General features: G+C 37.9%; 1 protein-coding gene across 1 annotated transcript in view; it reads left to right on the top strand.

Annotated features, from left to right (window-relative positions):
* Hibch (3-hydroxyisobutyryl-CoA hydrolase) overlaps nt 1-16,096 on the top strand; it is a 164,638-nt gene that overhangs the window by 130,270 nt on the left and 18,272 nt on the right. Inside the window, exon 8 of the mRNA XM_032899734.1 lies at nt 15,738-15,883. Within this exon, the coding sequence (XP_032755625.1) occupies nt 15,738-15,883 (146 nt within the window). The remainder of the gene's footprint in view (nt 1-15,737; nt 15,884-16,096) is intronic.

Genomic DNA, 16,096 nt, shown 5'->3' with positions numbered 1-16,096 from the left:
CCTTGATACACTTGTACTTGACTGTAGTACAAAGAGATAGGAATGGCTCAATTTGCATTCTTCTACATGCTGACCACCAGGTGAACCAGCACCATTTGTTGAAAATGCTATCTTTTCCCCACAGAATGGTTTTAGCTCCCTTGTCAAAGATCAAGTGACCATAAGTGTGTGGGTTCATTTATGGGTCTTCAATTCTGTTCCACGGATCTACCTGCCTGTCTTTGTACCAATACCATACAGTTTTTATCACAAATGCTGTGTACTACAGCTTGAAGTTAAGGATATTGATTCTTTTATTGTTCAGAATAGTTTTTGCTATCCTGAGTTTTTTGTTATTTCAAATAAATTTACAAGTTGCTCTTTTCAATTCTATGAAGAACTGAGTGGGAATTTTAATGGGCATTGCACTGAATCTGTAGATTACTTTTGGCAAAATTGTCATTTTTACTATATTCATCCTGCCAATCCATGAGCATGGAAGATCTTTCCATCTTCTGAGATATTCTTCAATTTCTTTCTTTAGGAATCTGAAGTACTTGTCATATAAATTTTTCACTTGCTTGGTTAGTCACAACAAGGGTATTTTACATAATTTGTGAATATTGCGAAGGGTGTCATTTCCCTAATTTCTTCTCACCCTGTTTATCCATTGAATAGAAGAAGGCAACTGATTTGCTTGAGTTAATTTTATATCCTGCCACTTTGACAAAGTTGTTTATCAGGTTTAGGAGTTCTCTGGTGAAATTTTCTGGGTCACATAAGTAAACTATCATATCATCTGCAAATAGTGATATTTTGACGTCTTCTCTTCCAATTTGTACCCCTTTGACCTCCTTTTGTCTGATTGCTCTGCCTAGGATTTCAAGTACTAAATTGAATAGGTAGGAAGGGAGTGGGCAGCTTTGTCTACTCTCTGATTTTAGTGGGATTGCTTCAAGTTTTTCTCCATTAAGTTTGATGTTAGCTACTCCTTTGCTCTATATTACTTTTACTATGTTTGCATATGGGCTTTGAATACCTGATCTTTCCAAGACTTTTAACATGAAGGGGTGTTGAATTTTGTCAAATGCTTTCTCAGCATCTAATAAGGTGATCATGTGTTTTTTTTTTCTTTGAGTTTGTCTTTACAGAGGACTACATTGATAAATTTCTCTTTACTGAAGCATTTCTGCATCCCTGGGATAACACATACTTGATCATGGTGGACAATCTTTTTGATGTGTTCTTGAATTTGGTTTGTAAGAAATTCATTGAGTCTTTTTGTATGGATGTTCATAAGGAAGATTGTTCTGAAGTTCTCTTTCTTTGTTTGGTCTTTATGTGGTTTAGGTATAAGCATAATTGTGGCTTCATAGAACTAACTGAGTAGTGTTCCTTCTGTTTCTATGTTGTGGAACAGTTTGAAGAATTTTGGTATTAGGTCTTCTTTTAATGTCTGATAGAATTCTGCACTAAATCCATCTGGTCCTGGGTGTTTTGTTTCTTTGGGAGACTTTTAATGACTTTTATGGGACTTTTTAGGTGGTTTATATGATCTTCATTTAACTTTGGTATCTGGTACTTGTTTGTAAAATTGTCCATTTCCTCCAGATTTTCCAATTTTGTTGAATATAGAATTTTGTAGAAGGATCTGATGACTTTTTTAATTTCCCCAATTTCTGTTTTTATGTCTACCTTTTCTTTTCTGATTTTGTTAATTTGGATACTTTCTCTGTGCCCTCTGATTAGTCTGGCTAAGGGTTTATCTATCTAATTGATTTTTCAAATAACCAGTTCTGGTGTTTTGATTCTTTAATATAGTTTTTTTGTTTTTTTTTTTGTTTTGTTTTGTTCTTTGTTTTTGTTTCTGCACAAACTAGAAGATAAAGTGGGGAAGAACCTCGAACACATGGGCACGGAGGAAATTTCCTGAACAGAACATCAATGGCATATGCTCTATGATGAATAATTGACAAATGGGACCTCATAAAATTGCAAAGTTATGTAAGGCAGAGGAAACTGTCAATAGGACAAAACTGAAACCAACTAACTACAAAAAAATCTTTACCAATCCTATTCTGATAGAGGACTAACATCTAAAATACACAAGGAACTCAAGAAATTATACTCTAGAGAATCAAATAACCCTATTAAAAATGGGGGACAGAGCTAAACAAAGAATTCTCAACTGAAGAATATCAAATGGCTGAGAAGCACCTAAACAAGTCTTCAACATCTTTAGTCATCAGGGAAATGCAAATCAAACTCCCCTAAGTTTCTACCTCACACCAGTCAGAATGAATAAAATCAAAAACTCATGTAACGACACATGCAGGCAAGGATGTGGAGAAAGAGGAACACTCTTCCATTATTGGTGGGATTGCAAACTGGTACAATCACCTGAAAATTAGTCTGGCGGTTCCTCAGAAAATTGGACATAGTACTACCAGAGGACCCAGCTATACCATTCCTGGGCATATACCCAAAAGATGCTTCAAAATATAACAAGGACACATGCTCCTCTATGTTCATAACAGCCTTATTTATAATAGCCAGAAGCTGGAAAGAACCTAGATGCCCTTCAACAGAGGAATGGATACAGAAAATGGGGTACATCTACATAATGAAGCACTATTCAGCTATTAAAAAACAATGACTTCATGAAATTCTTAGGCAAATGGATGGAACTAGAAAATATCATCCTGAGTGATGTAACCCAATTACAAAAGAACACGCATGATACATAGTCACTGAGAATTGGATATTAGCCCAAAACCTCGTAATACTCAAGGTACAATTACAGACCACATGAAGCTCCAGCAGAGGACAACCAAAGTATGGATGCTTCAGAAGGGAGAACAACATATTCACAGGAGGAAATACAGAGACATAGCGTGGAGCTGAGACTGAGGGAAAGGTCATCCAGAGATGGCCTCACTCAGGGACCTATCCCATATACTGTCACCAAATCCAGACAATATTGTAGATGCCAAGAAATGCATGCAGACAGGAGTCTGATATAGCTGTCTCCTAAGAGACTCTGCCAGAGCCTGACAAACACAGGTGCTCACAGTCAACCATTTAATTGAGAATGGTGTCCCTAATGGAGGCATTAGAGAAAGGACTGAAGAAGCTGAAGGGATTTTTCAACCCCATAGGAAACACAACAATATTAAAGAACAATACCACCCACAAAGCTCCCAGAGACTAAACCAGCAAACAAAGGGTACACTTGGAGGGACCCATGACTCCAGCCACATATGTAGCAGAGGATAACCTTGTTGGACATCAATTGGAGGAGAGGCCTTTGGCCCTGTGATGGCTCAATACCCCCATATAGGGGAAGGCCAAGACAGGGAGATGGGGGGAGTAGGTAGGTTGGTGGTTGAATACTTTCATAGAGGCAGGGAAAGGGGTAAGGTATATGGGGACTCTAGAGGGGGAATTGGGAAAGGCGATAACATTTGAAATGTAAGTAAAGAAAATATCCAATAAAAAAAGAGAAGAAAAGAAAAGATAAATATCATCAAAGTGTGGTAAAAATTCTCTGAATAATTCACTCAGGATACAATCACTACATTTTCTTCAAGTACCCATTTTAATAACCTGTGAATATCTTTTTTTACATGCAAATTGTATGAATAAGTAATAGATGTTGTTGCAGGTGAAATAATGCTGATTCTAAAACTGAGTACCTGAAGATTAATAATGCCGCTCATTGAAATAGTATTAATTTCAAAAATTATTATGGATATTTCACCTGTGGATTTTTTTTACTGAAGATTAGAACAATGCATCAAACTGCAAAATACACTGAGTGATGTATCCCAAACTGAGAAAGAAAAACATCGCAAAAATCTTTTATCCATATGTGGATCATAGCACTGAATTTTTAAATTTGTCTATTTAATTTGGCATTCCTGTGGAATCCAGAAAACTACTAACAGATCGCTGGTGTACAGAGTAATAGAACACTGCTGATGTGAGGAAGAAAAGGGAAATAGTGAGGTTTAAGTGGAAAGGGGAAAGGTTGCAGAGGAAGATATATTCACATGATACAAACTTAAGCAGAATTAATGAACTTTGTTAAATTACTAATGATCTCTTCAGAATTAATGTTTGATATATATATATATATATGTATGTATATCAGCAAAGAGTGCAATTTAAGTCAATTTTATTCTGATAGTTTCAATTGTCTGGAAATTATGGGATAAAGGCTTGTTCTCCTTGGTGCTACCGAGAGGTAATGGGAAGCATAAAATATGAAGGTGCACTGTCAAATGTTCTACTAATTAGGGATTTTGCTGAATGGGGTGGACTCTAACTCCTTTCTAAGTTTCATTTCTTAGTGAAGAAATGTACTGCTTTGACAAATTCATTATTCTGTTTCATCACAGGTTGGAAGTGATAGAGCAAGTTCACCATAGAACAAATTCTCCAACAAATTCAAGTATTCTCAAGAGAAAAGCAAACAATATCTATCACCACGATTTAATTTTCATTCAGAAATAGACTACACTCTTTAAGTTTTATTAATTATGCTAGAGAACACATTTTCTCATTTTAATTTTTTGTGCTGTTTATCATTTATCCTCCAGCCAACATTGGAAGTCAACAAATATTTATTTATTAGCCAGAACTTTTCCATATTTTATTCAAGTGACATCATATATTATTGAAGTTTTCAATAGCTGGCTTATTTTGTTCAGTATAATAGTACTTAGAGAAAAACTTTATAAATTTTGTCAGAATTCCTTCATTTGAATACCAAATGTTTCCATTGTACAGTTGAAATGAAATACCTCAAAGCATGTATTATTTTGTTAAAACTGTTTTACAGCTTCATACATGAGCAGCACTGCCAGAACCCTATTCCCAAGTTTATACTCTTCATAGATATATTCTTTTTTTTCAGTTTTTATTTATTTTCTTTCCATTTTTTAAAAATTGGGTATTTCTTATTTACATTTCAAATGTAATCCCCTTTCATGGTTTCCTGTCCATCAGCCACCTAACCCCTCCCCTCCCATTCTATAAGAGTGTAGATCACATTTGGTCAGTCGCCATTTTTTTTTCTATTTCAATACTAAGCATCAATGCACATAGGAAATCTTTCTATCTTTTCAGATCCTCTTCAATTTTTTTCTTTAGTGTCTTACAGTTTTTAATTATGCAATTCTTTCACTTGCTTGGCTAGAGCTATACCTCAACATATAATATTATTTGATGCTATTGTGAAGGGTATTCTTTCCTGATTTCTTTCTAAGTTCATCTGTCATTTGTATATAAGATGCTACTGATTCGGTGTGTTAATTAAGGATTATGCTACTTTGCATAGCAGTTTCCTGGTGGATTTATTTTGATCGTGTATGTAATTATATAATCTGCAAATAAAAGTATTTTTTTATAAGGACATTACCAGAGCTTCCAGGGACTAAGCCACTACCCAAAGACTATACATGGACTGACCCTGGACTCTTACCTCATAGGTAGCAATGAATATCCTAGTAAGAGCATCAGTGGAAGGGGAAGCCCTGGGTCCTGCTAAGACTGAACCCCCAAATAAAAGTATTTTAACTTCTTCCCTTCTTATTGTATCCTCTTAATGTCTTTCAGTTTTCTTATGGTACTAAAATCTTCTGGCCCTGGGCTTCCTTGGATTGGAAGATTTAAACATTGCATCTATTTCACCAGAGGTTCTGGGTCTGTTTTAATTGCTTATCTGATTTTGATTTAACTTCAGACAGTGGTAAGTATTGAGGAAACTATTTCCATTAGTTTTTCCCATTTGGTATTTTACAATTATTTTTTTTTTGATTGAAGGAAATTTATAATGTTTGGAAATACATACTTAGTTCCAATTTCTATTCCATTGATAGCGTTGTAAGGCATTGGATTCCATTAGATTCTGGCAGGAAAAATACAATTCAAAACATCCAGAGGTGTCAGGCACAACTCAGGCAAGAACCTGGAGGGAAAAGGGACTGAGGAGACATGGGGCTCCAATCTAATAATGCTTGCTCTGATGTCCCCCTCTCCCTGGAAGATTTTCTGAAACTTCATTTTTTTTTAATCTTTATTGACTTGGAAAGTATTTCTCATTTACATTTTATTTCGATTGTTTATCTATTCCTAGTTTCTAAACTTTCCCCTAAAAAAAAAAAAAAAAAAAGTGTTCCTCCCTATCCACCCTCCTTCCGGTCTCCCCATCTGACATTCCCCTACACTGGGGGTCCAACCTTGGCAGGACCAAGGGCTTCTCCTTCCATTGGTGCTCTTAAAGGGCCATTCTTTGCTACCTATGTGCTGGAGCCATAGGTAAATCCATGTATAGTCTTTGGGTAATAGTTAGTCCTGGGTGCTCTGGTTGATTGGCATTGTTCTTATGGGGTTGCAAGCCCTTCAGCTCTTTCAATACTTTCTCTATTCCTCCAATGGGGTCCAGTTCTCAGTTCAAAGGTTGGCTGCTGCATTTGCCTCTGTATTTGACATGCTCTGGCTGTGTCTCTCAGGAGAGATCTATATCCAGTTCCTGTCAGCATGCGCTTAGCATCATCAATCTTATCTAGTTTTGGTGGCTGTATGTATGGGCCACATGGGGTAAGCTCTGAATGGCTGTTCCTTCTGTCGCTGCTCCAAACTTTGCCTCTATCCCCTCCTATGAATATTTTTGTTCCCCTTTTAAGAAGGTAGTGAGGCATCCGTACTTTGGTCATCCTTCTTCTTGAGTTCATGTGGTCTGTGGATTGTATCTTGGGTAATTCAAGCTTTTGGGCTAATATCCACTTATCAATGAGTGCATACCATGTGTGTTTTTCTGTGATTGGTTTACCTCACTGAGGATGATATTTTCAAGTTCATTTCATTTGCTTAAGAATTTCATGAAGTCATTGTTTTTGATAGCTGAGTAGTACTCCATTGTGTAGCTATACCACATTTTCTGTATCCATTCCTCTTTTGAAGGGCATATGGATCCTTTCCAGCTACTGGCTATTATAAAAAGGCTGCTATGAACATAATGGAGCATGTGTCTTTGTTGTATATTGTAGCATCTTTTGGGTATATGCCCAAGAGAGGTATAACGAGTATTTTATCAATGTTCATAAGAGAAATCAGCCTGAAATTGTCTTTGTTGAGTCTTTGTGTGGTTTGTATGTATCAGGAATGTAACTGTGACTTCATAAAGCAGTTTGGCAGTGTTGCTTCTGTTTCTATTTTGTGGAATAATTTGAAGAATATTGATATTAGCTCTTCAGTCGGTAAATTCTGCACTGGCCCTGGTTTTTTGTTTTGTTTTTTGTTTTTGTTTGGGAGACTTTTTGATGACTCTTGTATTTTGTCAGGGCTTATAGAACTGTTTAAATAGTTTAACTAATCTTGATTTAACTTTGTTATGTTTATTTGTGTAGAAAATCATCCATTTTGTTAAGATTTTCCAATTTTGGAGTACAGTCTTTTGAAGTAAGATCTAATGATTCTAATTTCCTCAGTGTCTGATATTATGCCTCCTTTTTCGTTACAGATTTTGTTTATTTTGGGTACTTACTCTCTGTCCCTTGGTTAATTTGGCTAAGGATTTGTCTATCTTGTTGATTTTCTCAAAGAACCAGCTCTTGGTTTCATTGATTCTTTGTATTGTTTTATTTGTTTCTTAACTGGGTGATTTCGTCCCCAATTTTGATAATCTCCTGCCTTCTACTTACTACTCTTAGGTGTACTTGCTGCTTTTTTCTAGAGCTTTCAGGTGTACTTTAAAATTGTTGGTATAAGACCTTTCTACTTTCTTTTTTGACGCACTAAGTGCTATGGAGCTTTCCTTCTAGCACTGCTTTCATTGTGTCCCATAAATTTGGTATGTTGTGCCTTTATTTTCACTGAATTCTAGAAAGTCTTTAATTTCTTTTTATTTATTTCTTCCCTGACCCCAAAGTCCCCTAAATTGAGTGAGCTGTTCAGTTTCCATGAATACATAGGCTTTCTGTATTTCTGTTGTTAAAAACACCTTCTTTCATCTGTGATAGTCTGATAAGATACAAAGTGTTATTTCAGTTTTCTTGTATCTGTTGAGACTTGTTTTGTGAATGACTCTATAATTAATTTTGGAGAAGTATCCATGAGGGTACTGAGAAGAAAGGTATATTGTTTGAGTTTGGGTGAAATATTCTATATATGTCTGTTAGGGCCATTTCATTCATAATGTCTGTTAGTTTCATCATTTCTCTGTTGAGTTTTGACTGGATGATCTATCAGTTGATGAGAGTAGGGTGTTGAAGTATCCCACTATTAATTTGTGGTGTTCAATGTGCGATTTAACAATCTTTCTTTACAAATGTGGGTGCCCTTGTGTTTGGGGCGTAGATGTTCAGAAATGGGATATCATCTTGGTAGATTTTTCCTTTGATGAGTATAAGAGTGTACTTTCCTGTCTCTTTTGGTTAATTTTGGTTGAAAGGATGTTTATTAGATATTACAATGGCTACTCAGCTTGCTTCTTGGGACCATTCTCTTGGGAAACTTTTTTTAGCCTTTACTCCAAGATAATATCTATCTTATTTTTACTGAGATATGTTTCTTGTATGCAGCAGAATCATGGATCCTGTTTTTGCATCCATTCTGTTAACCTGTGTCCTTTTATTGAGAATCGAATTTTCACTTATTTGAAAATTATTAATGACCAGTGATGATTGTTAATTCTTGTTATTTTAATGTTGGTGGTGTTAGTGTGTGTGTGTGTGTGTGTGTGTGTGTGTGTGTGTCTGTGTGTGTGTCTGTGTGTGTGTCTGTGTGTGTGTGTGTGTGTGTTTCCCTTATCTTTCCTGGTTATGGAGTTATTTCTTATGTTTTCTTAGATGCAGTTGTCTTCCTTGGGTTGGAGTTTTTCTCCTAATATTTTCTGTTGTGCTGAATTTATGCATAGATATTGTTTTAATTTAGATTTGTTTTAAGATACCTTGTTTTCTCCATCTATGGTGATTGAGATTTTTGCTGGGTACAGTAATCTATGTTGGCATTTGTAGTTTTCTAGAGGTTGCAAGATATCTGTCCAGGCCTTTCTAGCTTTTGGGGTGTCTTCTGAGAAATTGGTTATAATTCTGATAGGTCTGCCTTTCTATGTTACCTTGTCATTTTCGCTTTCTGCTTTTAATATTCTTTCTTTGTTCTATATATTTAGTGCTTTGATTAATATGTGGTAGGAGGATTTTCTTTTCTTGTCTATTCTAATTGGTGTTCTATAAGTATCTTGTATGTTTATAGGCAAATCTGTCCTTATATTGGGAAAGTTTTCTTCTATGATTTTATTGAGAATATCATCCAGGCCTTAGAGCTGGGAATCTCAACCTTCTTCTATTCATATGATTCTTAGGTTATGTCTTTTCCTGGTATTCCAGATTTCCTGAATGTTTTGTGTCAGAATTTTTTTAGCTTTAGCAGTTTCTTTGACTGATGTATCACTTTCTTCTATTGTATCTTCTATGTCTGAGATTCTCTCTTCCATCTCCTGTATTCTATTGGTGATGCTTGTATCTGTTGTTCCTGTTCTCTTTCCTGGATTTTTCCATCTCCAGGATTCTCTCAGTTTGTGTTTTCTTTATTGCTTCTATTTCCATTTTCAGGTCTTGAATAGTTTTATTTCCTTCACTGTATTTTCCTGTATTTGTTTAAGGGATTTATTCATTTTCTCTTTAAAGGCCTCTATCATCTTTATAAGATTGAATTTAAGGTCATTTTCTTGTACTTCAGTTGTGTTAGGATATCTAGGTAGCTGTGCTCTGAAGGTGTCATATTGCCTTGGCTTTTGTAGCCAGCTGCATGGCTTTGGTCACTGTATGTTACTGTTGTAGTAGATATTTAAAGGAGGAGGATTAACCTTGATGCCCTAGTGTGGCAGGCCACTGATGGGTATTTTTCGGCTATATGATTCAGGAGTTCTAGGTCTGATGAAGGTGGACAGAGAGGTGGCAGGAGAATGGAGGTCTCCACTGATAGCAGAATGCTCAGGGCAGCTGGGGAGGTTCCAGAGGACTCTGCAAGACAGGAAGGTTGGGGGGAAGGGAGGCTAACCTGTATGGTTAGGCTCTACAGTGCTGATGAAGGTGAGCAGAGAGGTTACAGGGGAATCTCTTTGGAGATTTTTAATTATTGCTTTTATTTCACTGGGGTTATGGGTCTTTTTAAATTGCTTATTTTGTCTTGACTTAATTTTGGTAGTTCATTTATATCAAGAAATTCATCCATTTCTTTTAGCAGTCAGGTAGAGTACAAATTTTTTAAATTGTCCTTATGAATGTCTGATTTCCTTGGTGTCTGTTACGTTCTCTCCTTTTTATCTTGAATTTTATTCCATTGATTCTTCTCTCTTGTCTTTTAGTTGATTTGGGTGTGGGCTGACAAGACATTTTTGTTGATTTTTCACAAAAAAACTGTTTAATTGATTCTTTGTTTGATTTTGTTCTTATTTGTTTCTATTTCACTGATTTCAGCCCCGTCTTTCTTTCTTTCCATCTACTTTTGGGGCGCTATTATTTCTTCTTGTTCCCGAGTTTTCAGGTGGGTTGTTAAGTTACCAATATGAGAATTCTCTACTCGTACGTAAGTGTGAAGAAAATTTTTTCTGTGCAGCTGAAGAATAGACTTTGGGTTTTGTCAGATTTTTTCTGCATCTATTGAGCTGAACATTCGTTTAAAAAATTGTCAATGGTAAATTATTTGTCTTTTTCAGTACAGATTTACCCTATGTTACATCTTCATCTCATATTAGTAATCCTTTTAACATGTTGTTTAATTTGATCTGCTGAAACTTTATTTGTAATTTTTGTAGCTATGATTATGAGAGGTTTGCAGACTGATTTATAACGACCTTTCTTTGTATTTGTATTGGTAACACTGTTTCTCTTTTATGGAATAGCTTGTGTAGAATTATTATCATTTTCTCTATTTTCTAAATGCTCTGTAGAATGTATCAGTAAAGCCATGGAGCCTGGTGGTTCTCTTGTTGAAAAAGTCTGTGATCGTAGATTTGAAGCCTCTGGAACACACGTGGCCAGTCAAGTAATCCTGAACAACACTGACAAAGTGAGGGGACTTGTACAATACATTAAAGCTGCCCGGGGTACTCGTTTATGTGTTGGCTCCATAGTGTTTTCTGTCTCTCTCATTCTTGATTAATTATTAGTTTATTCCTTTCCCCCCATATCATTCTGGTTTGAAGTTTGTCTTCAGTTTTGTTTAACACTTATTTTCATCTACTTTAGTTTCCATTTGCAGCTCATTTTTCCTTGTCTTGTCAGGTAAGAACAGGTTAATTGGCATTTTAATAAATCACTTTTTATCTACACATTTGTTAGAAACTACACTCCAAATTTTGAATTCTGCTTTATTCCCTGGAAAGTACTAAGTGATGAGAGATTGCTGTGCTTCTGGGTTACATCTCCTGGTCGGCCACATGGCCACATGGTCACACAGCTGGTGCTCTGTGGTACAGAGTGCTGTGTGGCTAAGCATGGTGCCCAATGGGTTTGTTAAGTGCATTTCAACTTAGTTGTTTTTTTTTTTCTTTTTCTCCCCTTGAGTAAGATGCTCATGGTGGAGCTGACTTGAATGTGTTCTATCAGACTTGGTATATAGCTATGCTTTGAGCCAATGAGCACTTTGAAGAAGTTATGATATCTTATAGTTTACATTATTTCCTATAGAAACATTCGTTTTCATCTCTACTTTTGTTCCTATATTAATACATGTCTGCATGTCTTGATGACGGTAGTTTTTGGTGTGGTTCTCTTCATCTTTCATGTGTATATGTTCATTTGGCTACTTGGATTCATTCTCTCAAAATGAGAATTTTTTTCCAAATATTTTTCTCGTCTTCCCTTTTCAGCTACATCTTTTACACTTAATGTTAGATGCACTCCTCCTGTATGTGTGCACACATGCGCAGTCGTCCATCCGTTTGTGTGGGTGTGGGTGTGTGTAGTGCAGCAGACTGAACTCAAGGCCTCACAGTCGTAGGCAAGGGCTCTACCTCTGAGGAGTAGTCACCTTTATGTCTTTATATAAACTTTGAGGCACTGTTGTAAGTGACTCAGGCCAGCCTGGTGACCATGCTGTAGCCTTTGAGCCCGTGGTCCCTATGGGCCTGGCCCTCAGAAGCTAGAACTATAGACCTAGGCATCCAGCCCTGTTCTATGTTCATTTTAAGTTATTTTTGTCTAGTTTCTCTTCCTACATTTTAAACTTTTCCTCTCTGAAAAGTCTAGTCTGCTCTTAGTGTTTCTGATGTTTCTCAGTGTATGCATTCATCTCAGTTTCATGTATGGAAATAGGATTTGGGTTGCTAAAAACATAACTTCTCTGTCTCTGTATTTTTTTTTGAACATATGAGTGAACTCTTACATTTGTGTCAGTTTCAGCTGGTTTAGTCTCACTGTGCATTGTGTTTTCCTGCATATTAGATGTGTAGGTTTTGCTTGTTGTGTGTCCTTGAGATAGGGTTTGTGTGGACGAGGCAGGTGCTGAACCCAGAGACCCACCTACCTCTGCCTCCTACGTGCTGGGACTAAAGATGTACACTACCAGATGGCTCGTGTGGTAGGTGCTTTATGTCAACGCGACACAGCTAAAGCCATCTGAGAGGGGGGAGCTTCAGTTAAGCAAATGCTTCCATTAGGCGAGACTGCAGGCAGGTCTGCAGGGTAAGTTCTTAATTAGTGACTGATGTGGAAAGGCCCAGCCTGTGGTGGATGGTACCATGCCTGGACTGGTGGTCCTGGATTCTATGAGAAAGCAGGCCGAGTAAGCCATGAAGAACAACCCTGTAAGCAGCACCCTCCATGGCCTCTCCGTCAGCTCTGCCTTCAGGTTCCTGTCATGTTTGAGTTCCTGTTCTGACTTCCTTCAATGAACAGTGCTGTGGAAGTATAAGCCATATAAACTCTTTCCTCCACAACTTGCTTTTGGTCATGGTATTTCATCATAGTAATAGAGATCCTAACAAAGACAGCTAGCAATTTTTCATTAGATCTTAAGTGCAACTCTTCTTTTGTAGGGTGCTGGATACTTTTAAAGAGTTTCTGTTGTTTTATTTTGTTTTTCTTTCCCTCCCTCCCTAGTTAGTTCTGTACCTGCCCCCACCCTTTCTTTTTGTTGACATTATGTATCCTTGACTGGTCTTAGCTGGCCTTAAATTTAGAGACCTTCCTACCTGTACTTGATGGCTGCGGTGTACTGTCATTAAAAGTGTGTACTGTCATGCCTGGTTTTTGAGTTTTTCAGTTCTTACAAATGTTCGTTCATGCACTTCTTTTTAGGATAAATGTAAGTTGTGTGGAACTCTTTTGATCTAGTTAGATGTTTTGGGTTTGGTTAGTTTTGTCTCCATGTAGGATGGGGACAGTGAGTTAAGCTACTGTTGAATGATTCTGAGTACAGAGGCAAGGCCTTCCTCTGTGTTTGCTGGGGCTCAGACCCTGGCTCTTCATCTAGTTGGTGGGTCTGGTGTTCTCAGATTCCACTTAGCTCTTTTGTTCCTTCTCTAGGCTCAGATCCTCTCCACATATAGAATGAGGAGTTCTAAAGTGAGCCCCAGATGGGGAGACCTGGTATAACTAGGGGTAGCACCAAACTGTTCAGTTCGTGCTTTGGGGCAGAGGCTGATCAGGGAAGAAACATAGTTGAAGGGATTCAAGTCCAGAGCTGAGGTTCTGTCACGTAGAGATACTTACTAGCCATGTGACCTTGTAAAAGACAGACCTAGAGTTTGGTATTGGGGAAAGGAACAACTAGGTTTGAAGCTGTTTGCAAACTTGTGCCTCTTTGACAAAAGCATAGCCTGGTTGGTTTAAAACGACATACTGATTCTCATATTTCTGAAAGCTGAAAGCCACAATCAAGGCATTGGCAAGCTTGCTTTCTCCCGAGTCTCTTCCCTTGGCTTTTAGATGGCAACCTCCTTGCCATATCTTCACATGCCTCTGTGTATATGTTTCTTCCTGTAAGACTGGTTCTGTTGGATTACAATATGATGTATCCAAAGCTTGGTCTTTAAATAATGAAGTTACATTGTGGGCTAATGCTTCAACATACAGATTTTGGGATGCAACTCTGTCAATAACAGACATTAATAAGCACACCAATGTTACTTAAAGCCACAGGGGTCAAGGAAAATAACCATAGGTGGGCATCCTAATAGCAAGTGTAGATAGTCTCGGAAGCTCTCAGGGGTCAAGCTAAGTAGAGACACAGAGATAAAAAGAAGTGCTCACTGTGTGTCAGAGACTGCAGCCATGTCTTAAAGGATAAGAGAATGTTTCAGGATAGGAGGGTCTTCCTGTATTCAGAATGCTGTTGAAGCACTGGTAGGAGGAGATATGGAACAGAGACTGCAGAAGTGGCCATTCAGAGCCTGCCCCACCTGGGAATCCAACCCATATACTTACAGCCACCAAACCCAGATATTATTGCTAATGCCAAGAAGTGCATGCTGGTAGGAGCCTGATATAGCTGTCTCCTGAGAGGCTCAGCCAGAGCATGACAAATAAAGAGGCGAATGCTGACAGCAAACCATTGAACTGAGAATGGGGTCTGCATTGGAGGAGTTAGAGAAAGGATTGAAGGAGCAGAAAGGGCTTGCAACCCCATTAAGAACAATACCAACTAACCAGAGCTCCCAGGAACTAAACTACTACCCAAACACTACACATGGACAGACCCATGGCTCCAGCTGCATATGTAGCAGAGGATGGCCTTGTTGGGCACCAAAGGGAGAAGTCCTTGGTCCTGCCAAGGCTGGGCCCCCCAGTATAGGGGAATGTCAGGGCAGGGAGGTGGGAAGGGGTAGGTGGTTGGTTAGGGGAACACCCTCATAGAAGAAGGGGTTTGGGGGATGGGATGGGGGTAACATTTGAAATGTAAATAAAAAATATATCCAATTTAAAAAAAACCACAGGATGGCTGTGATTGAGAGAGTGATCGTGAGAGATGAAACTAAAAAGTGTTTGGACATTTACGACTTGGTTAAGGTGGAGGTTTTAATCTAAGAGAAAATGCAGCCACTGAAAAGATTTTAAGAATGAAATAAGATTCTATTTGCATTTAAAAATATCACACTTCCTGGGCATGGTAACCCATACCTATAATTCTAGTACTGGGGAGGCTACAGGCTGAGGAAAGAGATCACAAGTTCAAGGCCACTTGGGTTATGTCCTAAGGCTCTCAGATTATCAAGGCTGTTAATATGCTCTATACATACTGTTGGAAAGCAAGTATTTTGTCAGTTGCATTGGGTGTTGTTCTTTAGGGACCATCCGCCTTGTTTTGAGACAGGTCTCTTCACTAGACTGGAGTTAGTTCACAACTAAGCTGGTCTAGCTGGCCCTGGTGTTTGCTTGTCCAGCTCTGGAGTTGCAATCAGATGCTGCCACATCTGGATTTTTAAATATCAACTCTAGGGATCAAACTCTAGGTCCTCAGTGAACTATCTAGTTCTGCAGTGCCAATATTGCAGACTCCTAACATAGAAGACATTCTACAAACAGTCACATACTTTACCAACTTCTAGAGCTATAAGATGGCAAGGATTTTGAAAAATTTCCAAACTAAGTTAATAATTCATATCATTTTCGTGATTTGGGTTCATTGTATAACACATAACTTAATATTCATAGTACAGATTCACAGTCTGTACAGAAATGGTGAAGTGAATATAAGATACTATCTCCACTTTCTGTTTGAATTATTCTTTTTGCTATACTTAATTACAGGACTATTTCCTGATGTGGGTGGAGGTTATTTCTTGCCAAGACTTCAAGGAAAACTGGGTTACTTCCTTGCACTGACAGGATTCAGACTAAAAGGAAGAGATGTGCATAGAGCGGGAATCGCCACACACTTTGTAGATTCAGAAAAGGTAATTGGATGTTTGCTGGGAGTGATTGAGAAGATCACAGGATTTTGGTAAGTATGGGTATGAATGCTACACTTATTGCTTTAGCTGTGTGACATTGGAGAAAGAACTTAACCCCCACCCTACCCACACTCCCCACCTTCCCTTTTCTCTGCCGCACTGTCCAAGCTGAACAGAAACACAAGATCCACCTGCCCTCACCTTTCCAAGGCAGAG

Source organism: Rattus rattus, chromosome 4, assembly GCF_011064425.1.
Source record: "Rattus rattus isolate New Zealand chromosome 4, Rrattus_CSIRO_v1, whole genome shotgun sequence".
NCBI lineage: Eukaryota > Metazoa > Chordata > Mammalia > Rodentia > Muridae > Rattus > Rattus rattus.
This window is presented reverse-complemented; position numbering and strand designations above follow the sequence as displayed.